Source organism: Pteronotus mesoamericanus, unplaced genomic scaffold, assembly GCF_021234165.1.
Source record: "Pteronotus mesoamericanus isolate MK-2021 breed Mesoamerican mustached bat unplaced genomic scaffold, CSHL_Meso_final contig_220, whole genome shotgun sequence".
Taxonomy (NCBI): domain Eukaryota; kingdom Metazoa; phylum Chordata; class Mammalia; order Chiroptera; family Mormoopidae; genus Pteronotus; species Pteronotus mesoamericanus.
This window is the reverse complement of record NW_026555091.1, coordinates 1-18,283: the sequence shown is the minus strand read 5'-3', so window position 1 is coordinate 18,283 and position 18,283 is coordinate 1. Positions and strand designations below refer to the sequence as shown.

General features: G+C 42.4%; 1 protein-coding gene across 1 annotated transcript in view; it reads right to left on the bottom strand.

Annotated features, from left to right (window-relative positions):
• Window positions 1–18,044, bottom strand: part of ZNRF2 (zinc and ring finger 2) — a 72,777-nt gene extending 54,733 nt beyond the window's left edge. Inside the window, exon 1 of the mRNA XM_054571317.1 lies at window positions 16,974–18,044. Coding sequence (XP_054427292.1) covers window positions 16,974–17,442 — 469 coding nt within the window. The 5' untranslated portion in view covers window positions 17,443–18,044. The remainder of the gene's footprint in view (window positions 1–16,973) is intronic.
• Window positions 18,045–18,283: the final 239 nt, after the last annotated feature.

Genomic DNA, 18,283 nt, shown 5'->3' with positions numbered 1-18,283 from the left:
AATAGAGATTTAGAGTTTAAGTGATTTGGCCAAAGTCACTAACATCCAACTGTAGACCTCAAATTTAAACCACTATATTACATAGATAGTAATAAATAAGCAACTTAGAATAATTATTTTCACAATGTTTCAATCTTGTTCTTGTTCCTGTTAAGTGCTGAAAATATGTATGACAGGTAAATGTAATGTGAAGTACAATTTTTATAAAAAAATTCCCGTTATTGATTTTCTAAAGTAACACTTCAGATAAAACACTTTAATATCACAAAAAAAAAAAATCAAATTCTAGTCGTAAGTAAAAATACTAGCAAAGTAATGTTTCTTCGTGTGAAGTGGTCAACCTGACCTATACCACTGCTTTAAGAATTAAATCACACACACACATTCACATTAAAAAGAACAAAAAAGTGTATTCCTGTATTCCTTGTTACAAGGAACTCAATAAATGAAACCAATGGCTTACAAGAAAGATAAATTGTGGGCTTATTTGTTACAAAGAAAGACTTTCCAAGGATACCTTTAAATAAAAATGTTTTAAAAGACCTGGAGAGCAAATTTGCAAAAAAATACAGTCTAACATACAAGTAAAAGCTAAATAAAAGAAGGCATATCTTCCTTTGAACTTCAGATATTTTTAAAAACATGTGACTAGAACTAGTAGCTCCCCATTTCCCTAAGAACAATGAAAGCTTTATACCTAAGACGAAAGGCCAAAACTTCAGAAAATAAGTACACTTACAGAGATGAAAGGCAATCGGTCCCTCAAACAGCAAAATGCTACACCAGGGGTGTCCTGGTAGATGCTTAACAACTGCTCTCCAGAGGAGGGAAAAATCCTAATTTTTCAACATTTGCTGATTTCCATGGTATAAACTGTCTATGTCGATTTCAAGCTACCCAAGTGTCATCCCTGAACATGAAACTGGGAAGAAACAAGCACATGATTACACACTCTCTCCACTATGAAGACACAACAGACGTCAGTAACCTCAAGGACACAGGTAACAGGAAGACGTAATAAAACCGGAAAGTGCTGCGTTTTGAGTGCTTAGTACCTTTGTTTTAAACCTAACTTACTCCGTTGTAAGCTCACTTAACGGAACTTTGACGACGGGATGGCCGCCCAAGTCCTGAGCGGGAAGACCAGCTCCGCAAGGCGCCAACTCCCCCCACCGCCCCCCTGCGCCACGGGCTCCCTTTTTCACTCCCCTGGCCCTTTACTTCTCTTGTTCCTACTCCACCCTGTGGTGGGTTAGCAAGGAAGAAAGCTGTAGTATTTTTATCAATCAGCTCTCTGTTATTTCTTCTAAGTCTATGTGAATGCCCCTGAAGTCCACCTGTTCTTGCTCTTCAGTTAAGCAAGGCCAAACCCCCACATCCCTAAACACAAGAGACTGGTGACGTTCATTCATATTTTCGCCAGTTTTCACCAAAGAAAAATGCAAGCAATGGCCACTTGCATTTGCTGCAACCATACCTCCCCCAGCCTGTCCCTTTGACATGACAGTTGTTGCCTTTCATGTGCTGTTTTTAAGTTTCCTAAAAAGACCAGAACAATTTACGTGTACGCCAATATCATTTACAGCTGCTATCACCTGAAACGGTATGTTATTACTTTACTTTCCGCCAATCTGACATGCATAAAGTGCTATCATATTACTACTTCAGCTTGCATTTCCCTGCAGAGCAACCCGGCAGAGCCTGCTGAATTCAGTAACACAGAGCGCCGTTCCAGGAGCAGTGTGCCACAGGTACTAACAGCTCTGCTAATGGAAACTGCTCAAAATCCAGGACTTAAAAAAAAAACCTTAAAAAAATAAACTGCCAAGAAAGCTACACACTCCTGGGCCAGAAAGCACGGGAAGGCTGGAAACCCAAACGGTGAAGAGAAGCAGTAGACTCCTGCCTTGAGCGAGGATGCCCTCAAAGGGCTATCATTCCACTATCAGGATAAATTAGAAATAACCCTCTTTTTTTACTGCCATTCCCCCAGGCAACTTCAAGGAAAACCCGCTGAACGTGACACTTTGGGGGGGAGCATACACAAAAATTGCCACTGAGCATACGAATACGCTGCTTTTGCCACCCCAACTCTCCTGTCTCAGGCGGTCGAAACCCCCTCAGTGAAATCCTCAGTGAAATCCTCACATGTCAGCACACAGGAGACTCACCGGGACGTGCCAGGCCCTGTACTGGGTGCTTCTGCAAACACTGTATCATTGAATCCATTACAGCCTTGTGAGGTAGGTTTAATCATTTCCATCTAATGATGACTAAACTGAAGCTCACAGGCTAGCAGAAAAATACTGATGACAGAAGGGAAATAATGCCCCTTGGGTAATTTAGTTAATAAAGCCACCTTTCGAGTCTCTTTCCATGGCAAAACACAATTATGCCCTGCTCCTAAGATACCCTCTTTAGCAGGAAAACACTACCACCACAGTTGAACAGAAGAGCTCTGGGGGTTCACAGCTCAAGGTGACAGGGGACTGCAAATCACAGAACAAAGGGAGTCTAGGTGTGTTCCAGGACCAGCAGCACGAGCTGCTAACAGGTTAGAAATGCGAGTTCCCCACCTCACCCCAAACCTGCCGAATCAAAACCTGCCGTGAAGGCGGGTGGGGGTGATTCTCATGCCTGCTATCGTTTGAGAACCAGACCATCAACAAAAGATTGATGAAAAAAAAAGTCAAGTTACTGTGACATTACTTTGAAAAAAGCTGAATTAAAATGAATTAACCAGATTTCTTTATTGTAAAAACTTAATGAGTTACAAACTTGCTGGGTTCCAGAACACTTCCCTTTAGAATCTCATGGGACCAGACTGAACTCTCAGCGACGCTATCCAATGCAGGTTTTGTGCCGTAGGGCCCAAGAGCTAAGGGCACGCGCCCACCTGGAGTCAGACAGACTTGAGTGTGAATCTGAGCTCTGGAAGTATGAGCAACGACGACAGTGCAGGGGTAGTAAGAGCCGCAATCACGATGAAACGACCATCAATTCGTTTCTGTTTATAAGTTATACAAGCATTACAATAAAGAAAAAAGGCAATACATGAACAAAACAGAAATATTCCTACTATCCAGAAATAACCAGTTTTGACTCTATGGATATTACCTTCTGGTCTTTTACGTACACATATGCACATTAATTTGGTAAGAAAATTACCAAAACAAAACCCATACCACACTGATATTAATTCATTTATTCCTAAGCTATCTATCTACCAGACTTTTACTTCAGACAAAAGTGTTTTTCACCATTGCATCAGCGGTACCAGAAGGCCTACCTGGCCTATTGCAGCAGGTACTGAGGTGTTTTTTGTTTTGTTTTGTCTTTTTAATTTTTATAGAGAGGGGAAATGAGAGAGAAAGAGGGGGAGAGAAACATTGGCCTGTGAGAGAACCATTGATCGGTTGCCTCTCGCACACATGCCACAACGGCGTGGCCTGGGCCTGCAACCCAGGCATGTGCCCTGGGCCTGCAACCCAGGCATGTGCCCTGACCCCGGACCAGGAAACAAACCCGCAACCTTTCACTTTGAGGGACAACGCTCAGAGCCACGCCAGCCAGGGCAGCACTATTTTTTGACTGAGAAAATAAGTAAGGCAACAAAGAAAAATCAGATCCACAGACTGTGATAAGACAACAATTCAAGTCCTCTCAGTGCTCACTTTTAAAGCCAGCTGAAACACAAGGAAGCACCCAAGCCTGTGCCGCTTTTGCTTGCTAAAGCCCACCGCCGCATTTTCATACACAGTATAAGGGATATTTTTCACATTCTTCACTACACTATGCTGGGGAAAAAAAGTCTTAAGGCACTAAGTATGTGAGAAATATACTTAAAAAAAGCAAGAATAATGTCAATGGGTGGTGGACCATTTGATCCCCAAAGGACCTCAACTTTTTGAAGTCTGTCAAATTTTTTGAATTCCTCTGGAGCTCCTGACTCTGAGAGGAAGACTGTTTTCAGAACACCAAGAAATGATCTGGCAGAACTAGTTCACAACACCTGCACCCCTGACAAAGTAAAACCACATCCGTCTCTGAACCAGCAACAGCACGTCCCTTTCTACAAGCATCACTATGCTCCCCCTTCACACACTAGTCCAGAAGGACACTCCTCTGGGCTGCTGGCCTAACCTAACAATCTGTTCTCATACAGTAAATTTAAATAAATTTTGGAGTTTGTTAAGAATGGGGTTTGCTTATTCTTGTATATCAAATCCAAGCCATGGACACAGCTTAAAAAAAAAAAGCTTCATTATTCTTTAGTCTAGCTTGGAAACTGAAGCCCAAGAAAATGAAAGACAAAGAGCATAAAGCTAGTTGTATTGCCCTCAAAGTAGAACTTATTCTCACCTATCCAGTGCCCCTTCCAAAAACATTCATGACATCAAAGAGAATGCAGCCAACCATGCCCTAGTTTGCTTTTAGGAATTCAATAAAGCCCATCTCCTAGCTTCTGAAAAGCTGTCTTCCCCACAGACACTAACAGAACCCCCAGACTGAGGGACTGCCACCTCATTCACCTTTCTCAAGCCACGTGGCTTGACAGGAGAGCACGAAGGCCTCAAAGACGAGCAGATCCCTCTCTCCTACTCACGTCTCAGGAGACCACGGATCCCCATCAAAGGCTTGGTACAGTCTGTGTCACTGTCACAACAGCCACAGAACTCCCTTTCCTGGTTCCTCCTACGTAACACGCGAGTTCCTTATGTAGGAGGAAATAAGCCCAGCTGTTGTTTTGGATTACAGTGAAGTTGTGCACAAAACCTAAAATGATCTTTGACTTATTTATACTTTCTGGACTCATAAAAACACATTCTAGGCAGAAAGAAAATTCTATGTCTAGCCGATGTCTACTTAATTTTTTTTTAAAGATTTAGGATAAACCAAAAACAGGATAAATTCCCAACTCTTTGAAATCCTGTTCAACCACTTCTCTGTATTTCTTGGTTAAGTGAGATTTCTCCCACATTTGGAAATTCTGATCCAAAGAAAACAGAAAGTACCCTGAACTTTGTCCTTTTCCTGAGAATTGATAATATGCAAATAAATCAACTATATCCCACTTTGCTATAGTGCATACCACCTAAAACATTTACTATCATCCCAAAACTTTGCCAATCAGACAATTTAAAATTACACTGTGCATAAAGTAGGGATAAACTGAAGTGTTAATTTTTTTAATTATTTTTGAGATATTTACCCTCTCAAGCCTTCTACTACAGAAACACTTTGGTATCTTTAGTTTTGTTTGTTTTTTTTTAAAGGTTTTGTTTACTTATTTTTAGAGAGAGGGGAAGAGAGGAAGAGAGGGAGAGAAGCATCAATGTGAAAGAGAAACATCAATGGGTTGCCTCTCGTAAGCGCCCTGACCGTGGGTACCAAACCTACAACCCAGGCAAGTGCCTGATAAGGAATCAAACTGGTGGGCAACCTTTCGCTTTGCCGGAGATGCCCGACCCACTGAGCCACGCCAGTCAGGGCGGTATTCTTAGTGTCAGTGTCCACACGTTAGCGTGCAGTGACTGGGAGGGAGGGGCATGAAAGGGAGAGAGCAGGGAAAATGGGAGTAGCGAGAAAAAATTCACTAAGCTTTCCGATGTCTCCCATTTCTTTCTTAAACAAATTGACTTAGAGAGAGAAGGGGGAAGGGGAAAAGGGAGGGTGGGAGGAAGGGAAGGAGATGGAGGAGAGAGATAAGACACCGATTTGATTTGTAGTTCCACGTAGTTATACGTTCTTCGCTGACTCCGGTGTGTGCTGTGACCAGGGATCACACCTGCAATGCAGGTGTACTTGGACAGTGCTCTGCCCAATGGGGCTACCCGGCCAGGGCCAATGGCTCCCATTCTAACTTACCCTCCGCATGAAAGAGTACATGTTATATGATTCCACTGACAGGAAGTTCAAGAGGAGGCAAAACCAATCTATAGTATAAATAGATAGTTATTAATCAGCCTCTTGGAAGTAGGGTGTGAATGACCAAGAAAGAGCATAAGAGGACTTTCCGGGGTGTTCTCTACTTTTTGGGGTGTTCCCTATTTTGACAATGTATTGGCAAATGTATTTGTCAAAACTCTTCTAACTATACACTTAGGTTCTGTGCATTTCCAACAAATGAAGTCAACCCTAAATTTTAAAAAAAGCAAAAAAGCAGTTGCTTCCTTTCCACAGAGGTCAGTTCCCAATGACGATAAAATTAGGAAGCTCAGTGAAAAAATTTTAAGTAGTTAAAAAAAAAATTGAGAAGAGCATGACAATCGCCCAGCTCAGTGAAAACAGGGTCCATGTGTTACATTTATTACTATCGGCATCTAGCATATTGCAGTTTAATAACTTGATTTATACTTAAAGTTTCAAGTATAAAAGAACTATACAAAATATAGAGAACTATACCAAAAATATTAAGAATTTAATCAGACATGGAAAAAATTCATAGACCAATGGCTAATGATTCTTAATCAATTTAGGCTGAAAAACACCTCTGAAAATTGATTGAAAACTATGGATTATTCCTCTAGGAAAATAAACATAAACCACAAAATTCTGTATATAATTTCAAAAGCTTTATGAACCACCTAAAGTTTATCCATTAACTCAGCAGAGACCTAGTAACTGTATACGAAGAACTTCTATTACTAGATGTAATTTTAGTATTTAATTTACTATGAATAAAAATTAGACAACTCTGCTCTCAATCATTCAAGACTACACAAGATCATTGCATTTTTTTCTTTTGTGTTGGCTTTTTCAATTCTACCAGTCCGTTCATTTTTATTGTCCCATACAAGATTTGAAAAATATTCATTTAACCATCTTTTAGATTAATAGTAAAAAAAAGAAAAAAAGAATTCTGTAAGGCGCAACAGTGAATTGCTAATTAAAGTTTAAACAAAGACTTTTCAAGAGTTGCCACTTGTGCTAGGCAGAATGGTGGCCCTCCAAAGAGGCCCACAAGCCAGTCCCTGGAACCGTGCTGGGTGGCAAGGAAAAGCCGAATTAAGGCGGCTAGTCACTGGCCTTAAAATAGGGAGATTATCCTGGATTATCTGGTGGGCCCAACTTAATCACAAGGCTTCTTAAAAAAAATGTGGAAGAGGGAGGCAGGAGGGTCACAGCCAGGGAGGCGGCAGCCTGGGAAGGACTGCGTGGCAGCCCTTTGAGGATGGAGAAGTCACAACAAGCTGGAAGTGCTGCCTGTGTCTAGAGGCTGGAAAGGCCAGGAAGCAGCTCTCCCCCAGAACCTTCAGGAGCGGCTACCACAGCCTTGGCTTGAGCCTGGTGAGACCTGTTTTGTACCCCTCACCCCCATAACTGTGAAAGAAGAAGTGTGTGTACATGTACATAAAGATGTTTATAATAAATTATATATGAATTGTCTCAATGTCATAGAACTGAATTCATATTTCTTTGGCAATTAAAAAAAAAGAGGACTTGCATTTAAAGATGACTGCTTGGTCAAATGTATTAGTCTCTGCTCAGACCATTCTCCTAATATCATTAAAAATGCATTTTTAAAGGGAATAAGCCTATAAGAGGATAGAGAAAATAAATGTGTGGTAACTTTAATTGCAGAACTAGGAAAGCAGAGAAGCAACCCAACTTACACCAAGCACAAAAATTTACAGGCACAAAAAGAGACCTAAAAACCAGAAATATTCACTGGATATTGTGTGAGAAGCCGCTAGAGCTCCCCAGTTGTCCTCCCTGACTTTCAGTCAAGTAGGCGACCTTCCCTCCCCAACCCTGGCATTAGACTCTGTTTTTTGGAGAGGGCAAGGTTTCTGTCCTTGGGGATAACAGAAAAATCTAAAGGCAGAGGTACCTACTGAATATGATGATTAAATGAAAGGACCATACTGAGGGTAAAAGACTCTCAACTTTCTTCTATCTCTGCTCCTAGAACCCTAGTATAAAAAAGTATGTCCTCCAGTTGAAAAAAGGAGAAAATCCATTCTCGAAAATATGACCAGACCAAGTGAAAAGACAATAATTTAATATTCCTGAGAAAAGGGCCCAGAGAGATAACCCTACATTCACGGAGAGCTTCCAATCAGCTTCTTCAGTGCCATACTTTATTTAAAGCACAAGTAACCAGCCGATGATCACCACACACTTGAAGAAGGAAACCTAAACAATGACTGAAACCGAACAATGAGAAAAAGGAACTGGGAAGAAATTGAGTCAAAAAGGGAGGAAAAAAACATTGATGAAAACACAAGTATAGATCATTAATATTCTTACAAAACTTGTACAAAACAGTGTATGAAAAAAACGCAATTTAAAATAAAATGCTCTTGGAGATTAAGAGAGATTATAGAAACAAAAATCAACTAAAGGGCTAGAAGATAAAAGTTCGGGGGAATTCCCCCCAAAAGAAAAAAAGGCATTTAAAAAAGAAGATAAAGATAAAGCAAAGGACCGCTCTGTGTCTAACACTGAAACAATGAGAAAATGGAAAAGGAAATCATTTTAAAATCCAAATATGTAGTGCAATGGATGAACACACCCCAAGACATACAGTGTAATTTTATGACCGTCGGTTAAAAAAAATCCCAAAAGCCTGAGGCAGGGGATTAGGAGGAAGAGCACGCCTCATACAAGGGAGCAACAACTGGAGTGACATCGGTGAGCCCAACAGCAACACCAGAAGCCAGAGAGCAACAGACGACACCCTTAGAGCGCTGAGGGAAAGTAAGTGCCAGCCCCGAATTCTTTATCAAGCCAAACCACCGATCAAGAGCGAGGGAAGAAATAAAATACTTTCTTTCAGACACTGAAGTCTCAGTGTCACTTATTTCACACATATTCTTTCCCTGTCAGAAAGACAGGAGCCCAAGGAACTAGAAGCAAATGGGATCCCCAGGTGGTAATGAACAGAGAGACCAGACTTGGTCGGAAGCCTCAGAAGAGACTCAACAAAAGGATAAAATTCACAGGATATTTAGTTTATGAACAAACTGAGAGGAGATTTATACATCTTTAGGAGGGTTTGGGGACTACACATAAAACTAAACAAATTTTTTTAAAACTCAGAAAATTTCACAGGAGAAGGAAAACAGCCAACTGCATAGGATGCTAAACTAGTAGAATAAATTTAATTAGGTTACATACACTTTGCAACTAAGACACAGAATAAGTAACATTTAAAATACAATGGCACACAGTTCATTTAACTTCTGATTTTCCGCTCCAAACAACAGCTTACATACTTCTCGTAAGACTCAAATGAGTTAATGCATATGAAAACACTTTCTTAATCCATAAATTACTATTCAAGAGTGTTGGCATTAGTTTAATATTTATTCATACAAAAAGTGGTCTGTAATATTAAATATTCTTCATTTCAGTTGTTCTTTTAAAAAAAGAGACCAATGACATTCTTCTGAACAACTCTGTCCAAAGCAAGATGGTGAAGAAAGTCAACAGTGGCTGTTACTAAGGAATTACGATTTCAAGGTTTCAAGGTGATGAGATACACTGTTTCTGAAGAAGTGATGGGTAAGAACTCTGGCGAAGTCCAAATCAAGACCTCAGAGCTCTCAGATCAGAGGGTGCCAAAGCACCAGCCAAATTAGTGAATTGCTTTTATCAAACGCCATGTCTTCCAGGTTGCCTGAGATGCAGTAAGTCATAGAGCAGCTATAAAAACGCTAAGTTTTTCAGATTCTGCCCTGGAGAAATAGCACACACTTAACAAAAAGACTGACATGCCTTAACTTCTCACCAACCATCCCAAACATCTCCTACCACACACAAAACACGTTCAGATTGATTAAGAACATCTTGTAGCACATTCAAAGGGTTATAAAAGAAGAGCTATTAAGCACAACACAATTTTATTTCTAAGACTTTATAAGTAATTGTCCCCATTTGTACAGTGTCCATTACACCTATTTTCTTTGGTTCCAAATTCAGCTTACATATATTTTTATGCAAATAGAACATGTCACTAGGGCAGTAAGTTTTAATATATGATTTAAAAAAACAATAATTTGGTGATCAACAACCATAGTATCGAATACATTTTGAATAGTAAACTTACCACCTAAAAATGTTAAGACCAAACTTAAAAGAATAAATGAAAAAATAAATGAAGAAGCTAGAGGGAAAAAAAACAAAATTAACTTTACAAAGGAGAAAGAAACTAAGTGATAACAGCAGAGCTAATGAAGTAAGAATAATAAAACTAGTAAATTTATTGTTCAAACCAAGAGCTGGCTGTTTGAAACAAATTACATTCCAATAAAAATCAGGATATGCAAAAGGGTCAGAACCCTACATTCAAATGTAGGAATGCACTTATTCGTCTTTGACATGCTAGGTGTCTTTGCTGTTAAAAAAAGAGCAAGGCACAGAGTGACTCCAACAGACATCACGCAAAATGCAACCACCATAACAACAGGGACACGTGCCTCATTTCTTCCGACAGGGCTTGGCAAAGCGGTTCTCATTAGGTGTGTGTTGAGTGACTTTCAGAATACTAGGAAGGCATTTTAAAAATCATGTTATAAAAAAATTTAGTATGATAGCAGAAACTGACGAGGTGGAAAGCTCAAGTTATCAAAGAACATGTAACTCATGGATCAAAGGAGAAATCACAAAAGAAATCAAAAGATATACTTAACTGACTGTTAACAACAACAAAAAAACTTCAAAATTTGTGGAATTTAGCTAATGCCATTTTGGAGGAAATTCTGTAGCTTTTAAACCTTATATTAGAATATCAAAAATGTATAAAATCAAAAGGATGTACTGAATGAATGCCCAAATTTTCCATCTAAAACAAATGTGTGTGAGAAAAAGTATACATGCAAAGTTGGGCAAAAGTATGTTTACAGTTTACAGTTATAAGTCTGTGAACTGTTCACTCTTCTATTATTTTATTGTTTTCCATATGAACAACTGTAAACCTACTGCTGCCTCACCCTGTATATCTCTATGTCAAATAAACATCAACGTTTTATTCTAGTCTTTCTGGTGGACAGATTACAAGGGATTTTCAATTACCTATGTGTGCTTTTTTGTATTTTACTTTTCTCTAATGAACACATATTTTTATAATAAAAATATTTTGAACAAATTATTTTCCTTGTGCTTCCATTCTAACTGCTGGCCTCCTAACCTGCCTGCCTCTTCAAGTTCTTGCACCCCAGAATGTCATCCTTGCTCCTCAATTTCTACCCATCCCTTAGTAATCCTCGCCACTTTTTGGCTTCACTTATAATCTACAAATTGACAATTTCTCAATTTCTTGTAATGTCCTAAATTAGAGACTCATATTTCCTGCTGCTTAGAGGATGCTTCTAGAGGAATCCTATAGCCACTCAAAAGTTTAACAGGCCTAAAAGAACTCATTATTATTTCTAGAAGTTGTTCTTTACTTCTTTACTGTTAATACTGGTTAATGGGATCACTACGCACAGGTTTGCAATCCTATCAATTCTACCTGAGAAACCTCAATCAAATCCAACTTTCCCTCTCCCTCACCAAGGCCAAGATTTCAATTTAGGCACCCACCCACTACATTCTAAAGGAGTCCTGGCTTACCTTCCTGCTACCACCCTCCTGTCCTAAGGCGCACTTTAATCATGTTGTACCCAGCTCCCAATGCTGAGCCCTGCACCACTCCAGACGGTTACCGTCCCCACGAAAACGGCGACTGCCACGGTGCTCTGGCCTGACCACGGTACTTACCCTGTTACAAAACTTGGTTGGGTTAAACACACTTAGAACACTGTAAAATCCTTCAACAACTGGTCCAAACCTATTTCTCTGGCTTTATGTTTTCCCCATCCCTCCCTGCTCCCAACAATCCAGACACGTTTAACTTTTTAGTGCTCCCTGTGGGCGCTGCTTTGAGTATGCAGTGTCCTCCCTGCTAAAATTTCTGAATGCTTCAAAAACAGTTGAAATGTTACCTTTCTCTGTGAAGTAGTCTGCCCTAGACTACTGCCCTAGACAAAGCTACCCTACAAAGCATTGCTAATAGTCTTATTTTAGCACTTGTTACAGTGTAACAGTCTCAACTGAGAGCAGAGCAGGAAAAGGAAGAAGCCCAAAGTTTGTACTAACACCACAATGCCCAGCCCTAGAAGGGGCTGTTTAGTAAATCAACACTTACTGTATACATTATTACTTTTCAAAGTAAGTAAAAACTGAGTTTAAAGTTAGAACAGTTGCACCTAAGTCTGTAAAGGATGTGGCAGATAGACTTAGGGTGACCCAGGCTGACCCTGCCTCCTGATATTTGCACCTTTCTGTCTCAAGTGTGAAGAGGACCCTGACTTGCTTCTACCCCATGAGCTGTATGAGATCACATGTACATATTTACAGAAGAGTGCGACAGCAGCCCATCCTGCTAGGCTCCCTCCTTTGCTGGCTTTGAAGAAGCAATCCGTCCTGAGCTTAACCATGAATGAATTTCACCAAAAAAATGAGGGAGGGAGGGAGCTTGGAAGTGGACCCCATCCCCACTGAGTCCCTAGGTAACAGCCCAGTTACCCAAGTTAATCTGCTCCCAGGCTCCTGATCCATAGAAAAGGGGAGATAATAAATACATGCTGTTTTAGGAACATAAATTTGTAGCTATTTGTTAATAAGCAGCATACAAACTAACAATCAGAATCTAAAGTTTATTTCTGAATGTTTTATTCACACAAAGGGTATGTTTTCCCCAATTTCTAAACAGTTAAATTAGTATAAAACCAACTTAATTCATTAGTTAATACCAGTCAAGTACATGCAAAATTAAAACATTCAGGAAGTACTTTGCTACACAGAGTAGTTCTGTACTTCTCTTTTAACCCACTTGCTAAATACTCAACTGTCCATATACCCAGTATACGAAGTAAGCATAGCAGTAAGACAGTTTTCCGTGTAGACGCAAGGTAAGCTGGTAACTAATTAATGGTATCGGTAACCAGAAAATTAATTAGAACCTACTAACTGGTTACCAGGCAAAACAATCAAATCGGAGGGGCTGGAGGCCTTGCTCGTGACACTCTCTGTTGGTAAAACAGCAGAGTTCTTACCACTTAGCAGCCAGCAAAGCATCCAGAGCACTGAGGTCAGGCAGCTCTCAGATCAGATGACGCCCGGTGCGACACTAGCCACTCCGGCCCACCCTCCACCTGGCAGTGCAGAGACCTTCAAAGTATTCCTGAAGCAGACGCTTCCATGAGAGTCCCCACTTGAGCATAAAAGGCATAAAACACAAGGTATCTCCTACAGTGCTTTAGGTACATGGGATTGTAAGTGAGAACCACTCCCAGAGCTCTTGTTTTTTGGGGGGTGACAGGAGTTGCTGTTAGAAGTGTCATTTTCTTCTGTCACTTTTCTGTGAAGACCCCAGAAAAGTCTTCGACTGAATACCAGGACATTCAGGAATAGAAGTAGATTAATCACAATAAACCTACATCTGTCCTGAAAATTAAGAGAAGTCAATCTGCCTAGAAACAGATTTTAACATACTCAGTTTTATGAGATATCCCACACTCCTTCAATACAAGGAAGCATGTTTCTTAAGTAACAGGAGGCCCCCGAGTGCCTTACAACCAGCCTCGGGGGCATACCACACCCAGACAGAGTCCGGCCCTCAGGAGGGGTCAGAAGCTGCCCAGCACCACCAGTTAACTGTCCGATTAATTCACTCTACATTTTCACCCCCAGACTCATGGGCATTTCCTAAGTCCACACAGTTTCTCTAAATGTACTCTCCATTCACTGGTATACTTTTATAGTCCAATTTACCTCCCCCTTCCTTGCAGGATCATTAAAGAAGGGATAATTACCACTCCTAATAATTACTCTTATGAACATTAACAACTTGACAGTGCAAAAAACATACACAAAATAAAGCCCAGAAAGTCCTCTGTGAGACACCACTATGCTTGTAAATATTAGACTGTACCCTTAAGACCTGTTTTAAAACAAAAGTGACAGACAAAAGGCGGCTTTGGTTCACTTTAATAGTATCACGCTCAGCAGCCTGAAAATAACAAACACAAGAATATCCCACCTCACCTAAAAACTCCTGCATATATTATAGTTATTATATTCTGTTACCCAACAACTCAGTTCTAGGAAATTTCTGTAAATTGAAACGTGCAGAGTAAGCACCTCTCTACTGGTTCCCTCTAGAGAGAATTAAGTGAGGGTGTACACCACCAAACTACGTGTCCAAGTGGGAGCAGAACCCACCAACACAGAAACCTTGTTCAATCTGGTAATTCATTATGACGGAAGAGTAACAGTTCACCTTGCTAGGTGCCTAAATTTAAAAAAAAAAGTAATACTGGGTTTTCCTTTCCTGTAAATTACATGACAGCCCATAAGAGAATGGTAATTTTGAATCTTATTAGTATCATATTTTCTTATTAGGAGATACGCTTAATACAAACTTATCAATTAAAATAACTTTTACAAAATTACAGTAAATTTCCACTAATTCAGAAATACTCCTTTTCTCATTCAGATGAGATTTGTACAATTTATAACCGAATAAACACGTTAATACTATAACATATACTAAAAATTAAGTCAATGTGAAGTATAGTCACGTCTAATTTCTAAAATAAGACCCCTCATCTGGATCCCTAAATCTCAGGATGATAAGAAGCATACTATTAAGTTTCCCTGCTAAACCCAACCACTGAAATAGAGGCAAAAATTTCATGAAAGCACATGTCACTAGAAAGGTGTGTTTTCACACGTGTATTCTATCTTCCTGTCTCAGCTATGATTTAAGGTAGAAGCACTTTGATACATTCCCATTATCTCAGGGGAACAGGTAAGTTCTCTGATCCTCTTCCAGCCTTTCTCAACTGGGGCTCCTCAACTGAACCACTGAACACAGGTTATTCAAATTTTCCCAGAATCCTTCTAACCTTTAGAAGGCATATTGCATACAATACATGCCTGAAGAGGTCAGGGCTCAGTTCTCTGCAGAGCTTTGCTTAAGACAGACCACCCCACGCTCCTCAGCATCGCTGTTCTGCTGCTAGGCCCCTGTTACCCTCATCCCAAAAGGACAGAAGAACCAAGTGCACAAAGCTAGGGACTTGGGTAAGAGAAGAAATAAATGCTTTACTTCTAACTTTCAGCAACTAGGCCTTGTTCATTTCCTAATTTACTATGACTTAATAATAGCATAGGTATCAACTATATTTGTCCTCTGTTCTGAATGGAATTGTTTTAAGGAAATAAACCCATACAGATATACTGACTCTTTGTTAAAGGATATCAACCCTTAAAAAAAAAAAAAAAAGAATAAAGACAGTAATCAGTATTCTAAAAATATAAGAACTATTAATTTGACAAGCCGTTTTCTATTTCCCTTTCTTTAGCAGGCTTTTAAACATACTACCTTTTGAGGACCATAACTGCTAAATGCAAATTTTCATTTCAAAAAGATAAGTGTTTTTAAATACTAGCTTATCTTTTATTATTGCACTAATCGCCCATTCTCAAGAAATTGTCTTTTGTTATTTATTGATGTGGTGACTACAGCACCTGTCCCTGTGTTAATTATAATCAAATCACAGAAAGGTAAACCTCGTTCTTTTTCTCAAAAACCAAAGTTTTTTTTAATGGCCCAATTTTAAAAAACATTAATATTTGTATTTGCATAGCAAAATGACCATAAAAAGTAATTAAAATAAGACAAATAGTTGTTCTATAGTGAGTGTGCAAGGCAGTATTAAAAAGATGGAAAAAACTAAACATGACATTCCCATTTTTAATTTATGCTGACATGAAGGCTGATAGTACAGAACATCAACATAGATAAATTACATTATTGAACATCCCACCTGACCAACTTCCTACTCAAATTTCTCCTGTTTATAAACACTGAGAAAAAGGGTCAGTAAAAGGAGGGGATGGTGTGTGCTTTTATTTGTGCTCAACTGTGAATGTGTGTTACACCAAGGCACACAATGCAATGAAATGGAAATATTTATCTTCTACAGTCAGCCTCTCTAAGCACATTTAACTTCTATACCAGCCCCCCCCCCCATGAACTTGGAGGAGTGTGTTGATTCCATTCACTATAACTGTTTTGAGGGTATAAAAGATCACTATAAAGCATAACTGAAGAGGTCAAATTCCTGTTCCTCAAATCAAGTGCACTCTTCCTCCTGTTTCTACGTAAAAATACATCATTTTGCTACTAAAAATTTCCATTCCTCACAATGACTTTTCCTGAACTCAAGTCAACACTGCTTTCCAAAAGCACCTCCTAGGTTTTCTACTGCACCTTGTAGGAAGAGTTGTGATAATTAGTAGTTCCTCTCCTTAAACTGTTTTCAATTTTTTAAACGCTGTCCAAATTAAGGAGGACTAACATAAACCATTATCTACGGCAGCAGTTTACTGGGGTTAAAAATACACTTTCCATGAATGCATTCATCCAATTAAATGTGCGTAGTACGTAGGACTATTTTGCACAGACTAAAGAATTAGTCATGTATTAACATCAGTCCAAAGGAGATCACTTCCTCCGTTTTCAAATACTCATTGTTTGTTTGAGACCCTCTGACTTTTGGCCTTTAAAAAGTGCTCACCACTCACTCGAGTCCCAAGATAGAGCTACATTTAGCAACAGCTCTTCTGACTTCCTGATACTAAAAGCCACAAGCACCAAGGCTGCCGCGTCGGTTTGTTTTAAAATAATATTTGCTCTTTTCACTTCGCGGGGAAAACAAGGGCTTTCTGTCCTGGGGAACCGCTCAGAGGTAAGAGTGCACACGTTTAAAAAAAAACAAACACTAGGGTCTAGCCTTAGCGGCGTCCCTGGGGTTAAGTGGTGATTTTCCTCCCGGGAGGGGTGACTGAGCCGGGCAGCGCGGCCAAGCCTCGGCGCTCAGGCTGAAGGAGAAAAGGAGAAGGGTAAAAATAAATGCAGCCGCGGCCCACGTGCCGCCCGTGAGAGCCAGGGAACCAGGGAGGGAGGGGGACCATACCTCCAAACAAGTGCGGCGAGAGGTGAGCTGGTAACGAGCCGATCACGAGGCGCGGCCCGCCCGGGCCCCCGCCGGCCGGCCGGTCCCTGCCGCCGCCGCCGCCGCCACCGCTGCCGTCCTCCGGGCTGCTGTGCACCGAGTCCTGAGAGCCATACTGACCGCTGCTGCTGTTGGGGATGCTGAAAGAGGACTGCGCGGCCCGGGCCCCCGACGCCACGGTCCCCACGGCCCCGCCAAGCGACCGGCTGCGGGGTGCCGCCGAGGCCGCCGCGGCTCCGCCCGAGGAGCTAGGCTGGTGCGCCCCGGGCACCTGAGCAGGAAACCTCCCGGCGGCCGCGGCCCGCGCCCCACCGCCGCCGCCGCCCGCGGTCCCATTGGCCCCTCCGCTGCTGCTGGAAGGTAAATCCGAGCCTGAGTACGCGCGGGTGCGGCCGTTAGCAGCGGCCGGGCCGCTCTGCTTGGCGCCCATGTCCGCCCTGCCCGGGGCCGGGCCCACGCGCAGCGCCCGGAGCTCCGGGAGGGCGGGAGAGAGCGCGAGAGCGAGAGGGCAGGGCCGAGGCGCCGCGGCCGGCCCAGAGGGTAGCCCGCACGTCCAGGGCCGCCGCCCGGCGCCCCGAGGGGCGGTCAACACCGGGCGCGCTCTTCGTCTGGGGGGCGGGGGACGCGGGAGACGTGGAGAAACGGGTAGGAAGGAGGTCCGAGCTCCGGCGGGCGCCCCTCACTGGCTCCGGCGGGAGGGGTGGCTCAGGTGGCTGTGCGGCTGCCGCTGCTTTCGGTTCTGCTGCGCCGCGACGGGCTGCTGCCGCTCTCTGCCGCCACCGCCGCGTTCTGCGCCCCGGGCCTCGGCACCGCCTCCTCCCGGGCGGCCGCTGCTACCGCCGCCATCCTCCTGCTCCCACGGCGGCTCGCGGGTGAGTGGGAGGTGCCCGCCCAGACTCCGCCGGGGCCACCTTCCCTCCTCCCCCAGCCACCCAGCTGTTATTAACGGAGAAAAAGGGAAAACGAGTGGCACGTGAGCGAAGGACTGTGGAGGGGAGGGAAGAGGTGCGCGCGCTTCCCGGCAACTGCCGCCGCTCTGCCCCCGCGAAGGAGGGGCCGGGGGCGGTCTGGCCCCTGAGGGTGGGGGTGTCCAGGAGAAGACGAGATTGCCCGGCCGGGCACCGGAAGGCCGAGGCGCAGCGTTGCTCCAGACGTAGCCGGAGCCCTAGTGCTTGGGTCGCCCGCGGCGACCCCGCCCCCGTCCTCTCGTGCCGCCCAGTGGATTGGTTCCTGCCGGCCTAGCCCCGCCTCTGCCATCCGTGGCTTTCCGC